This window comes from Canis aureus, chromosome 6 (genome assembly GCF_053574225.1).
Source record: "Canis aureus isolate CA01 chromosome 6, VMU_Caureus_v.1.0, whole genome shotgun sequence".
NCBI lineage: Eukaryota > Metazoa > Chordata > Mammalia > Carnivora > Canidae > Canis > Canis aureus.
The window spans coordinates 41,560,019-41,585,050 of NC_135616.1; the positions used below are offsets into that span (position 1 = coordinate 41,560,019).

The 25,032-nt window shown below is 38.7% G+C and overlaps 1 protein-coding gene across 14 annotated transcripts in view; it reads left to right on the forward strand.

The window, feature by feature from the left end:
- The window catches only part of DNAH14 (dynein axonemal heavy chain 14), a 325,158-nt gene that overhangs the window by 79,340 nt on the left and 220,786 nt on the right, over positions 1-25,032 (forward strand). For all 14 annotated transcript variants that reach the window (XR_013381670.1, XM_077901271.1, XM_077901270.1 and 11 more), the window contains exons 12-20: positions 1,623-1,752; positions 7,726-8,005; positions 8,434-8,479; positions 8,567-8,664; positions 11,547-11,713; positions 12,439-12,783; positions 17,935-18,276; positions 22,227-22,596; positions 24,442-24,632. Coding sequence is in view for 13 of the 14 variants with exons in the window: in XM_077901271.1 (XP_077757397.1) it covers positions 1,623-1,752; positions 7,726-8,005; positions 8,434-8,479; positions 8,567-8,664; positions 11,547-11,713; positions 12,439-12,783; positions 17,935-18,276; positions 22,227-22,596; positions 24,442-24,632 (1,969 nt within the window). In the remaining variant the exon portion in view is untranslated. The remainder of the gene's footprint in view (positions 1-1,622; positions 1,753-7,725; positions 8,006-8,433; positions 8,480-8,566; positions 8,665-11,546; positions 11,714-12,438; positions 12,784-17,934; positions 18,277-22,226; positions 22,597-24,441; positions 24,633-25,032) is intronic.

A 25,032-nucleotide genomic window follows, 5' to 3' on the forward strand; every position in this document is an offset into this window, starting at 1 on the left:
AGTATCTCTGTTTATAAAGCATGTTGTTCTGTAGTTTTCTTGTCATGTCTTCATTTGGTTTTGGTTCCAGGAAAATAGTGGGCTCATAGAATGAATTGATATAATTTCTTCCTTAAATATTTGACAGAAGTCACAAGAAAACCTATCTGGGCCTAGGGCTTTCTATTTTGAAAGCTTATGAATTGTTCAATTTCTTTAATAGATGTGGTCCTATTCATATTGTCTATTTCTCTGATTTTTATAAGAGGAGGTAGATATTTTTTAAATATTCTGTGCCATTCCTGCTGCCAGAAATTCCAAATAGGTCTATTTATTTATTTTTTTACCTTTTCCTCCTTAAATTGAGATGTTGGTCATATCTTATTATAGTTTTATACTGCTTTTTAACTCAATCTGATATTTTCTGTCTTTTAATTAGGACATTGAATAGGTTCAATGTAATCATTTAGTAATAAATGGTATGCTTTTCTTATTCCTTCTATTTTATTTATGCTTATTTTGTCATTTTTTCTCTTTCCCTTTCTCAATTTTCTCTTCTTTGTTGATTCAAATGGCTCTTAATTCCCAATGGTTTCCTCTAACTTCTTGTTTCAGTTTTCTTGTGCTTTTCAGTGTGTTTTAGAATTCTTGATCTCCCTCATTATTGTGATTTAAATTTTATTTCCCTATTTAGCATATATTTGTAAATCTTTTTTTTTTTTTATAAAAACCCTTCATTTTGGGGCACCTGGGTGGCTCAGTGGTTGAGCGTCTTTTCCATCCTGCTGAAATGAGATATGATATTTTTTATTGTAGTAACAATTCAGTATCACTAAGTGCATTCATAATATTGTGCAACCATCATCAAATCCATTTCCAGAACGTCTTCATCACCCCAAACTGAAACTCTGTGTCCAATAAACAGTAATTCCTCATTCCCCATGCGTGGCCCCCTTCCTCCCACCAAGCTCTCATGACCTCTAATACAAATTCTCTATGAATTTGCCTATTCTAGATAACCTCACTTAGTGAAGTTTTCATACATATTTGAACTTTTTGTCTGGCTTATTTTGCTTAGCGTGTTTTCAGGGTTCATTCATATTGTAAAATGTATGAGAATTTCTTTCCATTTCAAGGCTAGATAATAATCCATGTGTGTATATATCATGTTTTATTAGTCCATTCATCTGTTGTTGGACATTTGGATCATTTCACCTGTTGACTCTTGTGAATCATCTTGTTATGAGCAGTGGTGTGTAAATTTCTGTCTGAGGCTCTCAAGTGGAGCTGCTGGGTCATATGGTAATTCTACATGTAAGTCTTTGAGGAATTTCCCTGCTATTTTCCACAGTAACTGTACTAGTATTATTCCCACCAGCAAGGCGCAAGGGTCTAATCCTCACCAACACTTACTGTTGATATCTTTTAGAATATAGTAGCTATCCTAAATGGTGTGAAGTTATATTTCACTGTGACCTTGATTTGTATTCCCCTGATGATTAGTGATGCTGACCATCTTTTATTATACTGACTGGCCATCTGTATATATCTTCTTTGGAGGAATGTCTATTTTGTGTTCTGGATATTAGTAAGATCTAACAGTTTAGAAAGATTATGTTTATGTTTCTTCTTTCTTAATCTAGAATATACAAGGACATCTTTGCTTTCACTGGAAAGATAACAAATGATTGTGAAGGATTTGTTGATAATTCAAACTTACATGCCACTTCTGTTTTAAAGTCAGAAGTAAAAACGGAAGCAGATGTTAATGAGGTAAAATGGTCTTTGAAAAATATAAGCATAGATTTTTTAAATGTAAAATGAATAAGTTTTTAAATTAAAAATATGACTTATGATTATTCAAAATTTCTTGTGCACACACAGATACCCCTTCCACTGTAGAAAGCTATAATTGCACTTATCTCAGTTGGCTCATTTGTTCATGCATTGAGTACTTATTTACCAGTCACTGAGCTAGGCACCCATATAGAGCAGTGGGCAGAACAATTCCCTGACCTCTTGGAGTTTATATTTTTCAGAGAGAGACAGATATTGAAGTGATGAGTGCTATGAAGAAACACAAAGGAAGATAAGGGAATGAAGAGTGATGCTGTGTGCTACTTTACATGGGAGTAATCAGGAAAGACCACTTATCTGCAGTAGCAGCTACCCCATCCTACCCCCACTCCTGTATACCCCTTACTTTTTGCTGTTCTTCAAAGTACTTTCTTTCCCCTTGTTATTAACTAAAGAATGACACAAGACAAATAGGAAAAATCCTGACAGAATCCCAAAAACTTTCATTAGGAAATCTTTCTTTGCCATGAAGAATTGTACCCCACTCCCCACAATATTTTATTAGGATTAAACTTTAGATGGTAGATGCTTGTCCTGTTTAGCAAAAGCAGCATTTTTTATGAGATAGTACTATATAATATGTATACTTTACACATTTTTCCTTTTAAAAAATATTTTAGGTAGATTTGGTAACAAGGGAAAATGTCTACATTTTTTATTTTGTTTTTCTCTTATTAGTGTACTTTTAAAAAAGATTTTATTTATTTATTCATGAGAGACACAGAGAGAAAGAGAGGCAGAGACATAGGCAGAGGGAGGAGAAGCAGGCTCCATTCAAGGAGCCTGATATGGGACTCAATCCCAGGACTCTGGGGTCACACCCTGAGCCAAAGGCAGACATTCAACCACTGAGCCACCCAGGCATCCCATTATTAGAGTATTTTAAGAAATATGTTTTAGGAGATTTTTGCCCATTAATCTCCTGGATTGATTTTTCTTATTATTTTGTAGGAATTCTCAATGTCTGTATTGCAGTTATCTTTTCCTACTAGATGGTTTGTTACTTTTATTCCCTTATGATGTATTTTTATTAGTAGTAATTCCTTCTTTTCAAGATTTACTTATTTGAGAGAGAGAGTGAGTGTGGGAGTATGGGCAGAAGGAGAGAGAGAGAGAGAGGGAGGGAGAAAGAGAGAGAAAATGAAGCAGGCTCCCTGCTGAGTGTGAAGCCAACATGGGGCTCTATCTCATGACCTGAAGATCACAATCTGGGCCAAAATCAAGAGTCATAGGCTCAACAAACTGAGCCACCCAGGTGTCCCTATTATTAGTAATTCTTCATTTCAATGTAATAGAATTTATCAGTCCTCTTAGTTGTGTTCATGTTTGGAATTATTTACCTTCCTAAGTCATAAATATGTTCTCCTTTATTTTCTTATGAAAGTTTTTAAATCCATCTTTCACGTTTGTCTCTAATTTATCTGTGTGTAGTGTGTGTTAGGATTCATTTTCATTTGTTTCTATCTGAGTGACTGAGTTACTCAGGCACGGTTTCTTTACATCCTTTCCCTGTTGATCTGCCTGGCAGCTCTTTCTTCATGTATCATATGTGTCCATACACGTATGTCTTCTGTTTCTAAACTGTTACTCTGTTGTTGATCTATCTGCCAGTTACTGTGCCAGTCCCATACCAGATTAATGAGATAGCTTTGAAATAAGTCTCCTTTTCTAAGAGTGTCTTGTCTATTCTCAGCTGTTTGCACTTCCATATATGTTTTAGAATCAGACCCTATTTGGATTTTGATTAAAATTGCCTAGAAGATGGGGAGAGGTAATATTTTATGACATTGAGTCTCCCTACATGATTGTGTAATTTATGAGTCTTCTTTAATTTCTTTCAATGTCTTTTATAGTTTTTTTCCATAAAAATGTTGTGTATTTTTTTTGTGGATTTAACCTATGTGCTTTATAGCCCATGCCTGTACTTTAACAGTATTGTTATTTTAGTAGCTTCTACTAGTTCTTTATGAACACTTCAGAATAGAAATATTTTTAAATAAAAATATTTGCATTGCTTTAATTTTTTCCTTAGAATTAACATTAAATCAGCACTATGGACCTTTTATGGCCTTCCATTTCCATTGCAGAATTTCTCTTTAGACAACATTATACTAATTTCTATTAAAGACTGCCTTCTAAATGTACCCAATTATATACTGGCTGATGCTTATTGATAACAAATTTTGGATTAACTGGTCTTAATTTTTGCTTATTGCTCAGAATACTGGATGCTTTCCTTATGCTCATTAGCCATTTATATGTCTCATTTTTATGACTTTTTGATATCCTTTCCATTTTTCTAATGGAGTTTTCTTTTTTTCTTACTGAATTACAAAACTATAATATAGAGACTATAACCATTTGTTATATCATGAAAACATAAATCTTGGTGCATTAATTTTTCTGTGCATTTTTTAATCCACCCTCCATAGCTCACAGTGAATTTTTTTTGAAAAATACTGGGATATACATGTTAAAGTTTGTATAGGGTCACTGTTATCCTGCATCTGTACATTCCCTCACTCAAGACCTGTGCCACATGTGTGGCAGTGTAGGTCCAGATCCCACTAACATCACTTCGTAATGTTCCGCTAAGTGCCCACAGTGTGGGGCATGTTTCCCAGCTGCTGGAAGTGCTGTTAGCAGACAGCCTTTAGCTGTCGTCTTTTTCAGAGATGGCTTCAAGTACAGACCCCTTGTTCAAGGTCATGCCCCTTTTTGGGGGTGGCCCCCATGCAATGAACAGTTGTTATAAGGGTGATAAGACATGGCATCTCAATTCTATTCTGGACACTTCTGAAGGGCTGTTTGAGCTCCTGTGCTCCTTAGGGGTTGGCTGAGCCTATAGTGTGGCTTGTATGACAACTCAGCTCTCCCCTCTAAAACTGTGATAAATAGCCTCTGAACAGGTTTTCTTATGGACTAGTTGAAAATTTCTCTGTGTTGTGTAGACTTGGGCATGGATTGCTGGGTCATTGGATTGGCACTTCATTTAAACACCACTCTCTTGTCTCCAGCAAGAATAGAAGTTAAAGTCCTGTTACCAGTGCATTTCTCCATATTTGATGACTTTTTAATTCTTGCCAGTCAGGGAATCAGTATATAATCTGTGATGTCTCACTGTTTCTATTTCTCTTTACCAATGTGGTTTCATATCTCTATTAACTATTTTAATTTTTCTTCTTTGAATTGCATATTGATACTTTGAACATTTTTTCTATTGGGTTTCTTACTGATTTGGGGCTTTCTTGTGTATTCTAGATATTGATTTGTTAATTTTAGACTTTGTTAATATTACCTCTTTATCTCTGTCCATTAACCTTTGGTATTAGAAATTCTTAATTTGATTTTCTACTTTGCTTATGATTACGTTTGCTTATGTAATACAATCATATGATTACATTATGATTACAATGCTGTAGACAGCCTTGTGATCCTGGCATAAATCCTGTCTGTCCCTGGTTCTACTCTTGCCCCACAGCCCTAACTGTAGCATCTCACTCATACTTTGCCTTCTAGTATCTGACCTTGGTTCTCTCCTATTTTTGATAAACTCATGGATATCACCTCAGTTTTTGAGCTCATTCTAACATCCAGTCCAAGAAGAGATAGAAAGCAGGGTGCCTGGGTGGCTCAGTCAGTTAAGCATTTGCCTTTAGCTTAGGTCATGATCCCAGGGTCCTGGAGTCAACTGGCATCAGACTCTGTGCTCAGCGGAGAATCTGCTTGTCCCTCTCCTTCTGCCCCTCCCCCGGCTCATGGTCTCTTTCTCTCTCTCTCAAATAAACAAATAAAAAATCTTTAAAACACAAGATAATTATTTTATTTGGGGATGTATTAAGTTAGAGGTCCCTGCGGGCAACCAGATGAAAATATTTTCATTAGGATTTTGGAAATCTAGATTTGACTCTCATAGAGCAGGGCTAAAGTGGGGGAGGTGCTCATTTCCCATTGTGTACTGTAGAGTTTAGATTAACTATTTCTCTCTTATACAATCCTGAGGAAATCAAACTATTTGCTGACCCATTCTTTTTGGCACACACACACACACAAAATAGCCAAAAAATTTATTACAAAAAGATTTTCAAGCCCCACAACAAACTTCAGCCCTACCACATGGTGGTAACATAGCCTTTGACAAATTAAAAGAAGCTTCCCTAGTCTCAGCTTCTTTTTATGTATAATAAGAGTAATAATTTCTACCCCAGGATTACTGTGAAGTTGAGGTAAAGGTTGCTTATTTACCATAGTGCCTAGGATGTGATAAACACTAATCAAATAGTAATCAAATAGTATCAAATAGTGTAGTATGCTGTATCAAGTATACTTCAGTATTTGGTCTAAGTCCAAGTATACTGGGCAGCCCGGTAGAGTCCCACGTCAGGCTCCCTGCATGGAGCCTGCTTCTCCCTCTGCCTGTGTCTCTGCCTCTCTCTCTGTGTGTCTCTCATGAATAAATAAATAAAATATTTTTAAAAAGAACCGACTTCCTTTAAAAAAAAAAGTCCAAGTATACTATATCAAATAGTAACTATAGTATACATATTTCAAGAACAATTCTTTGCAGGTTATTTTCCAGAAGAAGCTGTACAACATATTATATATTTGTTGGAATTGTCTGTGAACTTTAGTGTGATAAACCATACATAACATACAATTTACCATTTTAACGTAAAATTCAGTGGCACTGGTACATTCACAATGAGGTACATTATTGGCACTATCCATTTTGTAGTTTTTCATCATCCCACAGAATCTCCATATTTATTTGTGTGGAATGTTTAAGGATTGCATATCACCTTCAGCATCTACTCCAGCTTTTTCCGTAGCAGTTTAACAGGGTGTTCATGGTGTTTGCTTATATTGTTAACTGCCTTTATTTGTTAATGAATGGTCAATGTTCTAGCAGGCAACTTAAAACTACCACTCTAAGAAACACTGGGTTCCTCCAGAACAGTGGATTTATGTGGGGCTCTTAGGGATCCATATGTTAGTGGAGAACTCATGTGTAGACAGAGCCTAAGAGCAAATATATTGTCTAAGAAAGATATTCACACATAAAATACTCCAATTATTTCCAGTAGGGATAGATACCTGTATTGGGATATGTACATTAAAGTGAAGAACTAGCACGTATAGTAGTGGATTTGAAGTATATTCCTGATTCATAATTCTTAACTTATAGTGCACAGTACAATCTCCTCAGCTTTTATTTATATATTTAAAAGATTTTATTTATTTATTCATGAGAGACATGGAGAGAGAGAGGCAGAGACACAGGCAGAGGGAGAAGCAGGCTCCATGCAGAAAGCCCGATGTTGGACTCTATCCCAGGAATCCGGGATCACACCCTGAGCCAAAGGCAGATGCTCAACTGCTGAGCCATCCAGGTGTCCCTCTCCTCAGCTTTTATTTTATTTAAAAAAAATTTTTTTTTCTCCTCAGCTTTTAAATGATTCAAATTCTTGGTATAAAATTGCTCAATCGATGTATTGTACACCTGAAACTAATATAACATTGTGTGTTAATTATACTTAAATTAAAAAATATATATATTCTTGGGTCTTTCCCCTGACCTTTTAACTCAGTCTCTGGGGATGGGCCTAAGAATTTGTATTTTTAATAAGCTCTCAAATGATTAATATGTAGTCACTCTGACATTAAGGCATTAATTTACAGTCTTTGGAGGGTGCTACTGCATTATTATGTGTCATGTTTTACATTAACTGATTTTAACATGGAAATGTCAGTTACATGGTAATATAATGTTATTGTTATACTGAAGTTATTATTGATCATTTAAAAGTTAGGTCTGTATCATCCTAAGTTAAAAGGAACGTTCTTTCAGTTACATATTGTCACCATCACCCTAACATGTCTATTCATTAGGTTTTGAATAGTATTAAAGTGGATGAAGATTTGAGAAAAATCTATGCACCGATATTTGAAGTAACTGTACACTTAAGTGTACCTGAAGAGAGTGACTCTTCAGGAAATTCCACAGAGAAATTTGATGAGTCTGACAAGTCCTCTGAAGAATCTGAGGTGTGTGAAGATGAGGCATCAACAAATGAAGTCAGTTGTGTCATAAAACACTCAAGTGAAGAACTGCTCCCAATAATGAAGAAACCAAAAAAAACGTTTTACAACTTAGAAGGAATTCTTTCAGGTAAGATGAAGGAGACTATTAAGAATGAAAGGAAATGTCCTAACAGCCAGAAAAGACAAATGAGAGAGAACTGTAGTAGTTTATATATGATCCGTGACTAGGAAGTAAGTGTTAAGAATGCACAAAGTGCACATAAACTTAGATCATTTGTGGTGTGCGTAGTAGTCTCAGTACTCACACCATTTCTCACTAGTGGGGTCCTGAGGACCTCATGAGGATGAACACCACCTGGGATGCTTGTTAATAGTTCAGACTCTCAGACTCCATTAGGATCTGAGGATGAGGTGTCCTGCTCAACACTATCTTTCAGATGACCTTTCAAGTTTATTCTTTGGTGTTTGGGAAGCACTGATACATATCAATTGGTCATTGAGCTGGTTTAAGTATCAATGTTTTATTCTCTTTTTTTTTTCAATGGATTCTCACAGATACAGAAATCATGGCTGAGTTTGAGAATAAATACATGTATGATGAGTAAGTAGTAGACATTTTTTAAATTACAAGTAATTGTAATTTATATTAGTTACTGTATTTTTCTGAAATAAGCTTTTATTTTCTCAGATTTTCAGAATTTGCTGCAAATCTCTTCTTAGCTCCCAACAGATTAGAGTTTTCAATAAAAATTCAAAATATGGTGGCTGACATTGAAAAATGTATAAGTAAGTATTTTAAAAATTTAGCTAAATACATTATCATCTTTGACAGTACTTTTTTAGATTTAGGCATTTGATGCTTATACCCAGAAATGTGGCCACCCATTATGGTATATTAGGAGATCAGACATTCCCAGTCTTTGAGATCAATTGGTGTGAACTTGGGATTATTTGAGAATATGGGATTTATACATATAACCACAGAGTGCATAGAAGATGGGAATTAGGAAAACAGCCTAAGGTTTGGATTTTTTCAATGATATACTACAGAATTTTGTGAGACTTAAATAAGCCATATATGATAGCATAGCAAATATATTGTTTCCATCTTAAACAGATTTTTATTAATTCTTTTCTAGCTATGTGTATACAGTCTGAAATTACATGGCTGTTACTAGCCTGACCAATGAATTGCTCCTTTCTCCATAATCTAAGTCTTATAAAGATCTTAACACAGCAGGACCCTTGTCAACTTTTTAAATGTTTTAATTTCCTCTTGTTACTAATAAATTTGGGGAGGGATATTTTTAGATGGTCAGATATCTTTGTTTCTTCTAAAAATTTTGCCCACTAATTTTAGCTTTAATTTGTGGATCTAGCCATTAATTAATGAGTGGATCCATTTCTTTGTTCAGTTATTTATTTACATAAATATGGATTCAGTGCTCTGTGTACATATTCATATATGTATATATACATGTATTGTGTCTGTGTGTATATTTACCTGAGAAAAAATAAAACATCTTGATCATCTCATTTCAGTCACCTTTATACAACAGCTATTTGCATTTTTAGTTTCATAAGCATATATTAGTGAAATTTATGTTTAAAATATTTTATCATCACTATTATAGACATTTTCCACATTGTTGAATTTGCTCTCAAAATCATCATTTAGATGGCTGCATAATATTACATTACATTAATGTGCAATAATATGTTTAACCATGAGTGCAAAGTTAAACATGCTCATTTCTACACATTGTCATGCCATTAATGTCTACCACACAACTTGTGGTTCCCATGGGATCTTCTCACAGAATAACTGCATAGGAGTGAAACTGATGGGTCTCAAGTCTTTCACTGATGTGTGGTTCTTTTGGATTAAGAAAATTAATTCTTAATCTTTAATATGAGTTTTAAGAAAAATAGGTTGTTTGGCTTGATTTTATGGTGATATTTCTGCTGCAAAGAACATAATCTTTATAGCATAACATGTGTAGAGCCTTTTAGAAAAGGCTCCAGGGGGCTCCCTGGGTGGCGCAGCGGTTCAGCGCCTGCCTTTGGCCCAGGGCGCGATCCTGGAGACCCGGGATCGAATCCCACGTTGGGCTCCCGGTGCATGGAGCCTGCTTCTCCCTCTACCTATGTCTCTGCCTCTCTCTCTCTCTCTCTTTCTGTATGACTATCATAAATAAATAAAAATTAAAAAAAAAAAAGGCTCCAGGATATGGTGTCTGAGTTAGACAGGCTTGCCCAGTGAACATCATAAAAAACATTCTCCTATGTCTAATTCTATTATGACTTCATTTTTATGTTTAAATATTTGATTGCTCTAACATTTATTTGGCATTCTTTCCAGAATGTCATATAAGTGGATAGGTAGGCTTTTGGGTCTGGCTTTTTTTTCAGATTTATTAATACTGTTGCATGAAGCAATAGCCTGATTCCTTTTCATTGCAGAGTTGTGTTCTGTTGTCAAGATGCACCACGGTTTGTTTATTCACTCACATCCGAGTTTTTCCAGTTTGAGGCAGTTACGAATAAAATTGCTATAAACATTCACATACAGGTTTTTGGATGAACATAAGTTTTCTTTTTTCTTGGGTTGATAATCAGGGATAGGATTGCTGGGTCATATGGTAGGTATGTGTTTAATTTTATGAGAATTGCAGAGTGGTTGTGTCATTTGCTTTCCTACCAACAATGTGTAAAGTTCTAGTCACTCTTCATCCTTGTCACCACTTGGTATCGTCAGATTTACAAATTTAGCCATTGTAGTAGGTGTATAGTGATACCTCATTGTGGTTCTGTTTTGCATTTCACTAATGACTAACATTGTTCATCTTTTCATATGCTTATATGTATATGCTTATGTGCATTTTTTGTGGTCAGATCTTCAAATCTTTTGCTTATTTCTTTTTATTGAGATGTTTGTTTCCATATTTTCAAGTTGTGAGATGTACCCTGGATACAAGTCTTTTATCAGATATAAGATTTGCAAACATTTTCTCCCAGTCTGTGCCTTATCTATTCATTCTTTCTCATGGACCTAACCTTCTTAACTCTGATAAAGTATGGCTTATTAATTTTTTTCCTGTTGTGGATTATGCTTAGGTACCTATAAACTCTTTGACTCACACAGATTCTTCCTGTATTTTCTCTTGCAATATTTATAAATTCGTGCTTTATATTTAGGTATATGATTCATCTTGAGTTAATTTTGACATAATGTATGAAGTGTAGGTGGAAGTTTTGTTTTGCTTGTTTGTTTTTGCCTGCAGTTTTTGAGTTAGACTGTAAACACACTGGTGTTGGAGGCTGTGTCTCCTCTGTCTCCTCTCTGTGCTGGTTTAATACTCTCCACGTGACACCACGTAGCATAGACACTGCAACTATTTCTCAACTTAATCATTTTCTCTCAGTTTCTATTTTAACCATGCCTTGGGCCATCACCACCCAGGACCTGTGAGTGATTCTGTTGTTTGCATAAAATTAAATCCAAACATTTACACCTGTCTTCAATTCCATTTATCAGCATAGAGCACTTGTAGCCCTCATAATAAATTAGCCTCCATGTCCAGTAGTTTTAGATGTCATGGGTAACTTTCATGTGTTGCTTTCAGTGGGACTTCTGAAAATACTAACTTTTGAATTATGTATTTTAGCCAAGATTATTCCCCTTTGCCAAGATCCTCGCCTGTCTCTCTTTACTGAATCAGTTTTAGTTATGGATTTACCTAATAAGGCTGAAAGTAGAATTGCCTATAAGAAGCTAGCCAGATGGCCAGATTGTCAGATACTTTTTGAAATGGATCCTACCTACCAAAATCAAGTAAGTTTGAAAACCATTTCTCTTAGGGACTATTTGGCTCTAGGAGCAGAAACCCACTGAAATTCTTAGGTTAAAGGAATTTATTGAAAAATTCAAGTATCCTAACATGTTGCAATGAAGTGTCATTTCCAGTGAATCTCCCTATTTGTCCTGCTCATGGGCTTTCAGCTCCACTCACCTCTTTTGTTTTTTTCCAACTTCTGCTACAAAAAAGAGCTTTCTCTTTTATGGCTCCCTCGCAATACTGACCTGCCAATCTGTTGACCTGCAACTTCCCCATTATGCTTCATCTGGGTGGTGTTGTTCAGACCCATAAGAGAATCTCAGTGTCTCTGCCTGGGTCAGAGTCTGCCTCATCAGGTAGCTGTGTCTTGGGAATTGGGCAAGGTCACACAGTACACAGAACTGCCCTTGTGCCAGGCTGTGCACGGAGCATGTCCTAAAGCAGGATGACAAGTACAGGAATACATGACTGGTGTTTCTGGTAGTACATGGCTTAAAACAACATACTAACCAGAAAGGTAAATGGCCTAGTAAGGTTTTTCAGAAAAACTAAATATTTTAAAAGCCATCTAAATTTCTTAAAGTCTTAGGTTTCCAACATAGTTCTATAGTGTGGGTGCTTCACGGAGAACTGTTGTATATGTTCTGACAGAACTGTCACCCTGTCAGCCCACACTTGTTTCTCTTACAAGTCTGACTAACATAAACACTTTTTTTTACAGATTGCCAATCTCCTGACTGTTGTTGGTAATTCCATGGGCCTAGTTAATGTTTATATCTCTAAGTTTATAAAATATTGTTCCATGGTACAGAAGGCCAAAGCCATGAGTATGAAACTGTCATCGATAGAAGAATTAACTTCAACACAGTTTAAAACTATCCTGGCTAAATTCAGAAACTATCTTCAACATATTGTTAATATGACTATTGAGAAACGCATTGGTATTTTCAATGTTTTAAGTCTTAATTATCAGTCAGAATGCTTACCATATGTTGAGACTGTCATACATCTGAGCCACGATCTCTTGCGATCTGTAATTGAAAGAAAGAATACAAATCTACTGGAAGTAAGTATTTTCAAAATTCCTATTGCATGAGAATCTTTATGATTATTAGATTATTATTTTAAAATATGTACTTAGGAAATCTACATGAGTGTTATCCTCAGAAAACTCTAGTATGTATTAACATTTGTTTGGTTCTTTGATCAGATATCATTTCTTCAAAGAAACATTCTCTCTATCTACCATTTCTAAAGTGGTACCCCCTGTTCCTTTTTCCTTTTTTTTCTGCTTTTGGGAATCATTGTAATATTATAAATGTGGAAATGACATGATACAGCTTGCATTTCTGTAGGGACCACTCTGGCTGCAGCATAAAGAATGGATTATAGTGGGACAGGATGAGAAGAAGGCTGTTTCTCGCATCTAGAAGAGAGGTGATGAGGGCTTGAACCAGGGCAGCAACAGTGTGGAGTCTGAGAAGCAGATGGATTTGAGATGCTTTGAAGAGATAGAATCAACAGGATTTAGAGATTGGTAGACTGTAAGGAGGAAGGAAAAGGAATTAATGATACTTTTAGCTTTTTTATTATGGCACAGGGGAAGGGAGCATAGTGCTCGCTTAGCTATGTAAACTGCAGATAGATGTGCGACTGTGTGTGTCTGGCTTTCAGGAAGGAGTCAGCGCTGGAAGCACGTGTTGAAGTGACTGGCATAAAAATGGTCTTTGAGGTCATCCTTCATGACAGTGCCTCTGCTCTGGAGGTAGTGGGATGGAAAAGAACCCTATGTCAGAAGCCTGAAGAATGTCAGCATTTAGGAGGTTGCTAGATGAAGAGGAGCCTGCAAAGTAATCTGAGAAGGAGCAATCAGAGAGATTGAGGAAAGCAAGAGAGTATTTTGGGAAAGTGGAAACATTTAGTAGTTTTTATTTTTTATTTAAAAATTTTTTTAAAGATTTTATTTATTCATGAGAGAAATACACAGAGAGAGGCAGAGACACAGGCAGAGGGAGAAGCAGGCTCCATGCAGGGAGACCGACATGGGACTTGATCTCTGGGGCAGTTCCAGGATCATGCCCTGGGCCAAAGGCTGCGCTAAACCACTGAGCCACCCAGGTGTCCCCATTTAGAGGCTTTTAATGCTACAAAGATTTTAAGAGAGGATTGAAAAGTGTCTATGAGCTGAGAGGTACCACATGCAGTGTATAATGAGATATGCATTATCTTTAGAACCACAGCAATCCTAAAAACATACAAAAACTATCTTACTTAGGATTGTATTCCCCAACTAGTATCAGAAAACAAAAAGAAAAAAAAATGTGTTAAACAGTGATTTCTGTGTCTCCTGCACAAAGACGTCTGAGTATTGGTAACCCAGGCTGGTGTGGTAGCTGACATGCAGGCAAGGAGCCAGGCCTTCCATTCTTTCTGCTCCACTTCCCTTGATGACAGCTGCTGCCTCACAGGCACTGTGCTTGCACTTTCGGCAGAAATACAAGGGACGCAGGAGCAGCAGCATGGTGAATGCTACTTCAGCTCCTGTTGGCCGAGCTGGGTCATGGTGCCTCTGCCAGCTGCAGAAGGACTTGACTGAGTTGAGCTCATCTTCCTCAGTAGGAGAAGAAAGCAAGTGAAAGATGGGGTGAGTTGGGTTTCAAATCAGACAACTTGCTGTGTCTGCCACAGTTGACACTTAGGCTGTTGACACTCTTCTTCCCATAAGTATTACCACTCTTATTCAGCTGAGTACTCAGCTGATTGAGAAATAAGACAACAGGTTAAGGCAAAAAGAGATTAAAAGTGTATCCTTTATTAGTAATAAAGTGGACCTTGGAGAGTTTGGCTTCTGGTTACTTAAAATTAACCTTCCCCCAAACTCAGAGTTAGGGAGGGACCTAACCCACTCAACACTGGCTGCTCTGAAACATCATCAACATCCTGGTTCCAGGGAATTCCTTTCCTTGTACAGCAGTGAGCAGAGAGGGACACAGATGCTCTGAGGACAAGGTGACTTTTGAGAGGAAGTACCTGGGCTTTGCTTGTCTACTTTCTCCTTCCAAACTCACTAATCACAGGAGTCACTTCACCTGCCCCAGGAAATGAGCATGAGGTGGAAGAGACACCAGGAAGGCCAGATGAGCCGGGGCCTGCCTCATGGAAACATCAGAAGTAGGGGTGAGTGTTGCTCCCCATGCACACTCTATCAGATGAGACATGGCACTTAGTGTTCTGGTGAACTCTAAATAAAGACAGGGTAGAAGCCCCTACTCACCCAATGTAAAATGGTGGAGAAGGAACAGGATAAGTAGAATTAAAACCTCCACCCTGTAAAGAAGAAAATGGGGAAACAGCTATCTGAGGTGGTCTAGAGCAAATATCAAATCTTGCTGGACAAAAGTACTGAGCATTCCCTTCTTTGAGGGTAGAGTAAGCTCTGTCATTGGTCAGTCTGGTAATGCTCAGTCTCTGGGAGGTCTCTCTGTCTGTGACCCCCAATGGGGCCCTGTAGGATGACCCTCTGGATTTGTTATTCTCCACCACCTCATCCAAGCCAGGCATTGCCAAACAATGCCTGAGAATCATACTACAGGGGGTGTAGTATGGGGTGACCCACTGGGGGTCACAGAGGACGAGTGTTATTAGGCTTGGATTTTCTTCTTAATTTTTTCCTATCTGCTTCTGGTTAATTCCACACTTAAGTCTAGACATGATTTTGAAGCCTGAGAAGTTTTTATTTTTAGCTGCTGTCTGTACTATCTGGCCTAAAAGTATGGTTACGTATCTGGTCCTGTTTGGAACATAGACTTGGGAGGAAAAGCTACATCCTTCATAGTGTCTGCCAGGGAGCTTCCTGCCAGCCCTCTTGTCACAGCTTCTACAGTGACCATCCATGCTTGATTACAGATAAGGGCCCCAGCCTTCTCTCCTGCTGTGGCTGTCACTCTGGAGCCACCACCAGAATCTAGAACACCAAAGCAGTTAGCTCTCTCAACTTCTGCAGACCTATGAATTAAATGATCCTCAAGTCAGCTCTGCAAAAGGCAGACAAGAATCTTCTAATCGAGCTGTAGTTCCTTCAGTCTCTGCTTAGCTTGTTTTAGCATGAGTTCATCTCATAGGATTTCACTGGAACCAGAATATGCAGGACAGCACATTTTTCCTACTATTTCCCTAATGCTATAGCTTTGGCTAGCACATCCGCTCAGTCCCAGGAAATTGCAGGCAACATTGTGACCCAATATTTTGTTTGCCACCACATAACATATGTTCACAAAAGAAGATGGCCAATAGATAAGAGTATTCTGACCACCACAGTCATCAGGGAGGTGAAAATGACTCACCTGCTTAGACGGCTAGAAGTAAACAGATTGACAATAGCAGGTTCTGAGGAAGATGTGGAGGAACTAGAATGTTCACATGTTGATGACAGTGAAATTCGTGCAGTCATGTTGGAAAACTGGTGATTTCTGGTAAAGTTAAATTTTCTCTTACCGTTTGACCCAGCAACCCCATTCAACATTTACTTACAAGAAATAAAAACAGGTTCACACAAAAACTTGTGCTCACATAATCATAGAAGCTTTACCCGCAAGTGCCAAAACCTGTAAATGATCCAGATACCTCTTGAGAGGCAAATAAGGAAAAAAACGGTGCGTTCATGCCTTGGAATAGTGTTCAGCAATGAGAAGGGATGAGTGAGTGCCACATGCACTTCGGATGGATTACAAAAATATATTGACCAAAAGAAGCCAGACACATAGGATTACCTGCTGGAGGATTCCATGTATATGTAACATGACAAATACACAACAGATGAGTGGTTTTCTGAGGCCAGAGGTAGGAGGAGATTGTTGGGGATAGGGCACAAGGCATCTTTTAGGGCAATGAAAGTTTCCTAAATATTGATTACAGAGGTAACTACACCTGTGTATAAATGTGTTAAAACTCATTATGATATAGAGTTAACATCTTTTGTATGTAAACTTGGCTTCAAAGATAAAAAAAAAAATCCTGCCTTTTCCCTTTACTATTTGAAAGAACTTACCTTATTATTATTATTGTTGTATCTCAATCTCTTTATCTGTGAATTAGTGACTAATCTAGAGAAGTATGAGAGTTAAATGAGTTACCAATTACAAAGCTTTTAAACACACTCTGGCACATAGTCACTGCAAACCAGATTCCTACAGTTAGAAGGGTCAGGGTTTTTTTAGTTCCAGAAAACTTTCTGAGTCATAATTTTTTTAAAAAGATTTATTAGTTTATTTGTGAGAGATGCATGAGTATTCATTTAGAGCCCTGGAAACATGAGGAAAAAAATATGGCAAAATTGTAATTTGAGTATAGAAATGCAATTACTTTGAAAATTTCATAGAATGATGTACATACACTTAGAAAAGTATTGATATTATACATATAATGAGTACATACACTTACAACAGATAAAAACAGGATTTGGAATCAGATTTGGGTTTGTTGAGAGCTCTGTAACTCACTACATTTCTGATTTTAAGCTAATGAGTGCCTCTGAGACTGTTTGCTCCTGTGCAGACTAGAGAAGATACCACTTAATGAGCAAATGTGCTATCAGAACAAAGTGAGATCACGTACAGAAAACTGGCACATCACTGCCCCCAAACAGGGTAGCAATTCTACGTTGTTCACATTGCAGCCAAACCTTGCTGTAGCTTGTAGCTCTTGGTTTATTTCTTAGAAGCAAAGTTATCCATAATATTACTTCCTTTATATCTTAGTAGCATTTATTTTATGTGGAAGGTACATTCAGGTTCCCTCTGTTAATAATAGAAAGAATTTGAGCATGTTAATGCTCCAATATTAAAACAATAGTTAGAATGTCTAGATGTAAAAAAAAAAAAAAAAAAAGGGCAGCCCGGGTGGCTCAGTGGTTTAGCGCCACCTTCAGCCCAGGGTGTGATCCTGGAGTCCTGGGATCGAGTCCCACATCGGGCTCCCTGCATGGAGCCTGCTTCTCCCTCTGCCTGTGTCTCTGCCTCTCTCTCTTTCTGTGTGTGTGTCTCTCATGAATAAATAAATAAAATCTTTAAAAAAAGGAAAAAAAAGGAATGTCTAGATGATGTCTTCATTTTTTTGTGAAATTATAATGATGTAAGTTAGCGATATGAAGAGAGTAATTAGCTGTGTAAAATAGTGAAAAATCATTATTTAATTATCATTGATGTGTTAATAATCCCAGGTAATGGAATCCTCTCTGAGAAAGCTGGAATCTGATCCCACTGAAATAGAAGAATTTGTGGAACATTTTACTTTTTTGGATGCAATTTCCTCAAAAATACCTGTATTAGAAAAAGAGTACTCCACAATTGCTCAGCTGTATTCCATTGTACGCTATTACCAGATCCAGATTTCTGAAGAGCAAATTGCCATATATAAAATTATTCTTATCAGGTTTGGGCAACTAAAAACTTCTATGAAGTTAAGTGAAATAAATAAAGATGCATCTATTTCTAGATTCAGAGACAATTTGGAAGCACACATCACTGGTCTGCGAATTGACCTCAGCAACCTAAAGGCCAAGGTCAGTTTTTGTTCTTTAACACTCAGCTGGATCTTCGCTTCATGTAGGCCTAAGCATAAGATATTTGCTTTTTGTGGAATTTTAGGTCAATGATCTAATACAAGTGTTGTTAACCCAGGATCCACAGACAGAATCTTGGTGATTTGTGAGCTTCACTGGAAAGAGAAATTGCATGTCTGTTTTCAGTGACCTCAGGATTCAGCAGTCAGCTGCAGGAAGTGTTGTCGTCTACCCCCGCCACACCCCTACCCCTGCCCCAGTGCCCGATCCAAGAGGCACACCCTGAAGTCTGTGTGGGCCTGAGTCTGGGCCAGAAGGAAAGAAGAGGTGTGATTTCAGCCACTAATGAGGGGTAAACTATAAAACAAGCCCCCAACATCTGCTGGGCCCTTCCCTCGTGTCAGTAACCATCTTAGGTGCTTTACACTTTTATCTGCCTAAAGAAAGTGAGAGGTCAGCTGACTTGCTTGAGATGGCACCACAAATAAGAGCCAGGGCTCTGGAAGCCTTGCCTCTGTGCCTCTCTGCCCTCACCCACACTGCCAGGTATTAGCACCCCATGGAGTCACTACAGCCGGAGTTCCTCAGTGGATTAGACACAGTGTGACTCATTGCAATCACTGGTTTTTCAGTTTTTCCATCAACATAGTAGATTGGCACCATTTCACACAAATACAGTGAAGATGAAACAAATTAGTCCTGAAAGCAGTTGGTGCACATACCCCATTGGCAACCTTTAACATCACCCTAGAGATGTATACTCAAAAACAGAAATTTCTGGTTTGCACAGTTTATGTGTGTTGAGTGCACGAGGCTGGACACCACCTGCAAGGGAGGTCTGTGTTATAGGCAGTTTACTGCCAAGTGCTGGTGGCAACCACATGGCAGGCCAGGGGCATGAAGCTGGGGCAGGAGAAGGTTTGTGCCCTTGTCACACAGGGTTTGAGGTGCTGTGAGAATCAAGAACTGGGGTGGCTCTGCAGAGTGTGATAGTGGGTAACTTTAGCTCTTCTTGGCCAGGGGCAGCTTCTGGGAAGAGACTCAGGTGTGCAGAGTGAGCGTCTGTCGTCAGGTCACTGACACCGTCCCCCACTCCTATCCCCTCCCTCCTCCTCTTGCCCAGTAAGCTTTCATCTCTGCTGATTGTGGTTTTTCACTTCTAAACTTTCTATTGGGTTCTTCTCTACATTTTTTCATTTTTCTTTCCTAAGAATTTCTGTTTTCCCATTGGTTTCAAGAATATTTGTCATTTTTTGGTAGGGCATTTTTTTTTTTTTTATCATACCTGCTTTAAATCTTTTGTCAGATAATTTTAATATCTGTGTCTTTGAGGCATTGGTGTCTGTTGAATCTTCCTATGCGAGTTGAGGTTTTTCTGATTTTTTATATGCTGAATAATTCCACGTTCTGTATTTTGGATTAAATATTAGGCTGTGGGAGTCTCTTATTTAAACCACATAGAATGTTGGTATTTTTGTTTTAGTAGGCAGCTGACCTAGTCAGGTTTGGGTCCCAAGTCCCAACCCATGCTCTTTGGTCTGCGGTCCCATTGTCATTTTAGCTGTCACAGCCTCAGAAGGGCTGCTCAGACGTGTCCCCCTGTGCACCATGGGGTGCTCAGTCTCATTCTGGGTACTGGTCTGTTAGCTGAGTCTCCAAGTCTTAGATCCCTCCAAGTGTGTGCAGCTTGGCAGGGTGGGGAGGGTGGGGGATGCAATTGCTGCACAGAGCGCTCATCCTCTGGGGTCCCTTTCTCTCTGTGCTCTTCCCAGAACTTCCCACATTCCTGGCACTCTTCTTTCCGGTGCTCTGGTTGGAAAGCTGGGGTTGGTTACCATGCTCTGCCTTTCACTTCCATCACTGTGCACACTTGTGGGCACAGCAATGGGAGGAGAGCCAGCAGTCCGCGGGGTCATCCCTCTCTGGAAGCACAGCTAACTACAGCAGAGAGGACAGTCCCCTTCCCTTGGAGTTTCAGCATCTGAGGTTTTCAGGCCACCGGCAGTCATACCACCTGGGGACTACTTGAGGGCTGGAACATGAGACAACAGGGGAGAGAACGTCCACAGCTGTCGGAGGACCACCAGGGCTGCACAGCAGTGAAGGCTCTGGGACCTGGCCCAGTTCCAAGGGCCCAGGTTAGGGGTGAAGAGAGGATTCCTGCTGAAGATGGGCCAGAGCCATGCCAGTCCTGTCTCCCCAGGAGCCCCACATCCCCCTGCGTTCAGTGCAGGCAAGGTGCAGAGCCTGAGCACTCAGGGGGGCCTGGTAGTGTTCTTACTGAACTTGGACTTCACACAAGTGGGCCACAGAGAAGCCTCAGGAGCCTGAGCAAGAGAATCCTTGCCAGAACCTTTGCTGCTCCTTAAGTTGGCAGCAGGAAGTTCTCCCAGAGCTCTCAGGGTATGTGGCTGAAGCTCAGGCCCACATTGTCCACACTGAGCTGAGGCCTGGGTGTGGGGAAGGAAACGGGTACATTTACTGCTCATCTGCTTCCAGGGCCTGCCTTCTGCTCTCTGCTTTCCAACTCCTCAGGTGGCTGCTCCACAGGGAGAGCTAGGTGGGGTAGGTGGACCCTGTCTTCTCACCTCAGCAGTGTAACCTTTCACATAATTTCATTTGTATACCTGATGGCTGAGATCATTTTGTGAGGATCTTGACTGGAGGACCACTGATAGGACTGGTGAAACTTGTGTGCATATGAGCCAGTAACATCATTTCTCCAACTAGCTTCCCCAGAGATCACTCACCAACAAACAAAATATTGAATGGAAATTATGGGAGAAACCTAAGGAAAACTTTTATTATGTGTCCATTATATGAGCATCCCTTTTACAGATCATATGGTAAGCTCTGTCCATTATCATGAATACCATTTATCAGTTTTATGCAGCATGGCCACACCACGTGTAACATAATGTCACATGCAATTCCACAGGTTGGACTTTTTAAAAGAGTAAGATGATAGGATTGAAATCCACTTATTCAATAAGTTTTTAATAAAAACTGTCTATGTTCTGTTAGGTATTCAGAAATAAACAGATGAAACTATTCTTAATCCTGAGAAATTTATAATTTAATAAGGGATAAATCAGGGCAAACTTCTACTTATGTCTTTTTTTGGAGGTCGTTGTTGCAAAATGTCCACAATTTTTTTTTAAAGATTTTATTTTATTCATGAGAGACGCAGACTGAGAGAGAGGGAGAGGTAGAGACACAGGCAGAGGGAAAAGCAGGCCCCATGCAGGGAGCCCGATGTGGGACTCGATCCCAGGTCTCCAGGATCACACCCCGGGCCAAAGGCAGGTGCCAAACTGCTGAGCCACCCAGGGATCCCAAATGTCCACAATTTCATGTGCAGTAGTTAAACCCTAAAACAAGGCAGCATGTAACAAGCACCATAAAAATAGTACAAAGTTATGGGGTGCACGTGGTTTTCTTGGTGGAGCAGTGTGTAACTCTCAATCTCAGGGTTTTGAGTTCAAACCCTACGTTGGTTGTAGAGATTACTTTAAAAAATATGGTCTTCCAAAAAAAAATATGTTAAACAGGATAAGAAAAAGAAAATGGCCTCTGGAGTCAGTACGATGCCCTGGAGGCCATACCCTGAAACTGCCACCTAACCATTTAATGATGTGACAATTATTTGTAACTTTAGAAGTTCCTTGAAAAATTGTGAAAAATACGACTATCAGGATTGTTGTACAGTGTTAATAACGTAATGTGTTACCACAGAGCCCAAGATAGAGAAGGAACCTGACAAATTATATGTATGATGATAATAATTAAAATTTATCATAGTAAACACATAATTATAAATTAAAGACAGTCTCTTCAGATGATTGCAAGTAAGGGTTGTTAAGGCTTCAATTATGCGCTGAAATGCTATCAAAACACGTTTACGTCCTGGAACCTGTGATACCTTAGAATGTTTTCCTGTTGTACTTTAGATAAGAACTCCCATTCTGTTGTGTGCTGGCACCCGCGTGGACACAGCCATGGAGTTGATGCAGACTCTCACGGAGGAAACTGCTAGTTTAGCTCATAAGGCTAAAATGTACTCCAGCTACCAGAACTGCTTTGAGGAGATCCAGCCTCACATGCACTCTCTGAATATGGAAGAGATCACACAGCTTGTCCTTGGGGAGGTTTCGGACATTGAATATGACCTAACCCTGAGGAAGGTATTGTGGGAGGCCCAGGAGGAATGGAGGACACTGTTCTGGGAATGGAGGAACACTACTCTTCACAGCATTGATATAGAATCAGTACAGAGAAGTGTCTCAAAATGGATGCACAAAATCACTGTCCTAGAAAAAGGTAAGTGTCTTTCTGTAGTTTCCCACCTATTGATTACATGCAAAGTGGCCTCTGGGCCAGGAAGATCTTTGTCCTCAACCTTATTTCTTTACCTGTTCCCAAGGCCTGACCATTAATGGCTGGAGAGGCAGTACAGGAGAGTAGGGGTAGGAATTGTTTCCTGAAGCAAGAAAGAGATCAAACTTTGCAAAAACAGTTTTAAGTAATTAATAATATTTTGTATTCTTTAAAAGTTGTTTCCCTAGGCAGAACCACAGACACTTCACTATGATCATGGCTCTTCTTTGGGCCAGACATGCTTTGATGACAAAGGCCTACCTGCAGAGCGTTCACCCAGATCCTTGCTGTTTACACCTACAGTTTCCTTTGGCCAGTGGGGCAAATAGCTAAAAAGTCATTTTGAGAGGTTTCCTTTCTGCTGATCCTCAAATCTGAAACCTTGCCAACATAGAGATGCTGTTTCTATTTGAATACTTATATAAGATCTGTCATCTCCACGAGGCTAGCATTTGTTTTTGAAGCTCCTCCCTTACCTCTCACAAGTACCTCAAGCTCTAATTTCCTTTCTAGAAAAATATTTTAATTTGTTTGTTTTTGAGTTATATAAGAAATAATATCAGGAAAAGTTTACAAATGAGAAAAGCTGGGGGACAAATTGCCTAGAGCCTTACTGCTTCAATGTAGCATTCATTCTAGGCATCTTCCCCCAGTATTTTGTCCTGTGTTTCAGAGAATGAGGTGTGAAGTATATTATATTCATAGTTTCCCAGGTAAAAAATCTTGCTATTTGCCAAAATGTACTTACAAAAAACATAGTTTTTCTTTTGTGCTTTTATTTCACTAGGTCTTGAAAAACATTTTATCATTCATGGCTTTCTAAAAGAAGCCCTATTTGTACAAATTGGATATTCAAGTGTATCAGTGTAGTCTCCAGTTCTTTTTTTTTTTTTAATTGGTGTTCAATTTGCCAACATACAGAATAACACCCAGTGCTCATCCCGTCAAGTGCCCCCCTCAGTGCCCATCACCCTCTCCAGTTCTTCTGAGTCCCCAACTCTGGCTATTTCTCTGCCTCCTCTCTTTTTCTTTTACAAGTTGAGTAAAAAGTTTATGAGGTTTGAAGTTTCAACTGCAGAGGTTTTGAGTCCTGTACATCAGTGGTTTGTCAATGCTAGAGGACAGACCAGTACTGGTTGATGGCAAGATTTGTAAAAGTACGTTTCTTATATTTCAGTGTTAAATCTTTTCTTTATGAAATGATGACAGATTTTCTTCCCCTTGATGTTCCTCCTTACTGAGCAGAATTTTAAAACCCAAAACCTGTAACAGTCTTTGGAATGTATATGCATGTACCTGTCCACCTGTATATCTAGTCAGTAGAAAACTGGGAAATTCTGTGGTAGTTGGCTTTTCCCAGTATCAAATTTTCTAAGAAAACTTGGTTTAGGTGATCTCAAATTTTAATCACCAGTCCTGATAGCTATTTTTTTCTCTCTCTTTTTAAAAGATTTTATTTATTTATTCATGAGAGACACAGAGAGAGGCAGAGACAGGCAGAAGGAGAAGCAGGCTCCCTGCGGGGAGCCCATTGCGGGACTCAATCCCTGGACCTTGGATCACACCCTGAGCTGAAGGCAGACGCTCAACCATTCAGCCACCCAGGCATCCCTATTTCTCTTTGTTTTAATCCATAGTCGATCTTCTGGGAGGGTGATGTTAATAAAACTCATTGTCTTAATGCAAACTAATTGATAAATGAGAATTACACTAAATAGCAGATGCATTTTCTGATTAAAAAAAATATTATGAATGTATCATAACCTTCTGCCCCATTGCTATTTATAGGTTTACCTAAAAATGACATAGTCACCCATCTTAAGCAATCAGTGACAGAATTTAAGCAAGAACTGCCTATTTTCATGGCTCTGGGAAACCCCTGTCTCAAGCCAAGGCACTGGGAGGCTCTCCAGGAGATTATTGGAAAGTCTGTTTCTCTTGATAAAAACTGTACAGTAGAGAATCTTCTAGCACTCAAGGTAAACAAATATTTAAAAAACAGGTTGAAATACCAGAGGGGCCAATTTTAAGCAAGCCAGTAAATCTACAAGGAATAGGAATTTAAAAAGTGAGAGGTTTGTGGACTAAGAAAGTGGGAACAGCTGGTGGAGGTCAGGTGGCTGAAGTTATGGGTAGCTACAGGTACGACGTGCCATTTGTTATACTATACTATACTATACATACTATACTATACTATACTTCCAATTCCTGGTGATTTGGAAACTGATTGTGGTTTTCATGTGTGACAAATGAAGCTAGTGTTTTATTACTTAACAGTGCTACTTCTTACAGAGATGCAGGAACAGAAACATCCAAACTACTTACTCATTTCACATAAAATGAAAATACATTAAGATCATATTAGGATAGCTCTGCCAA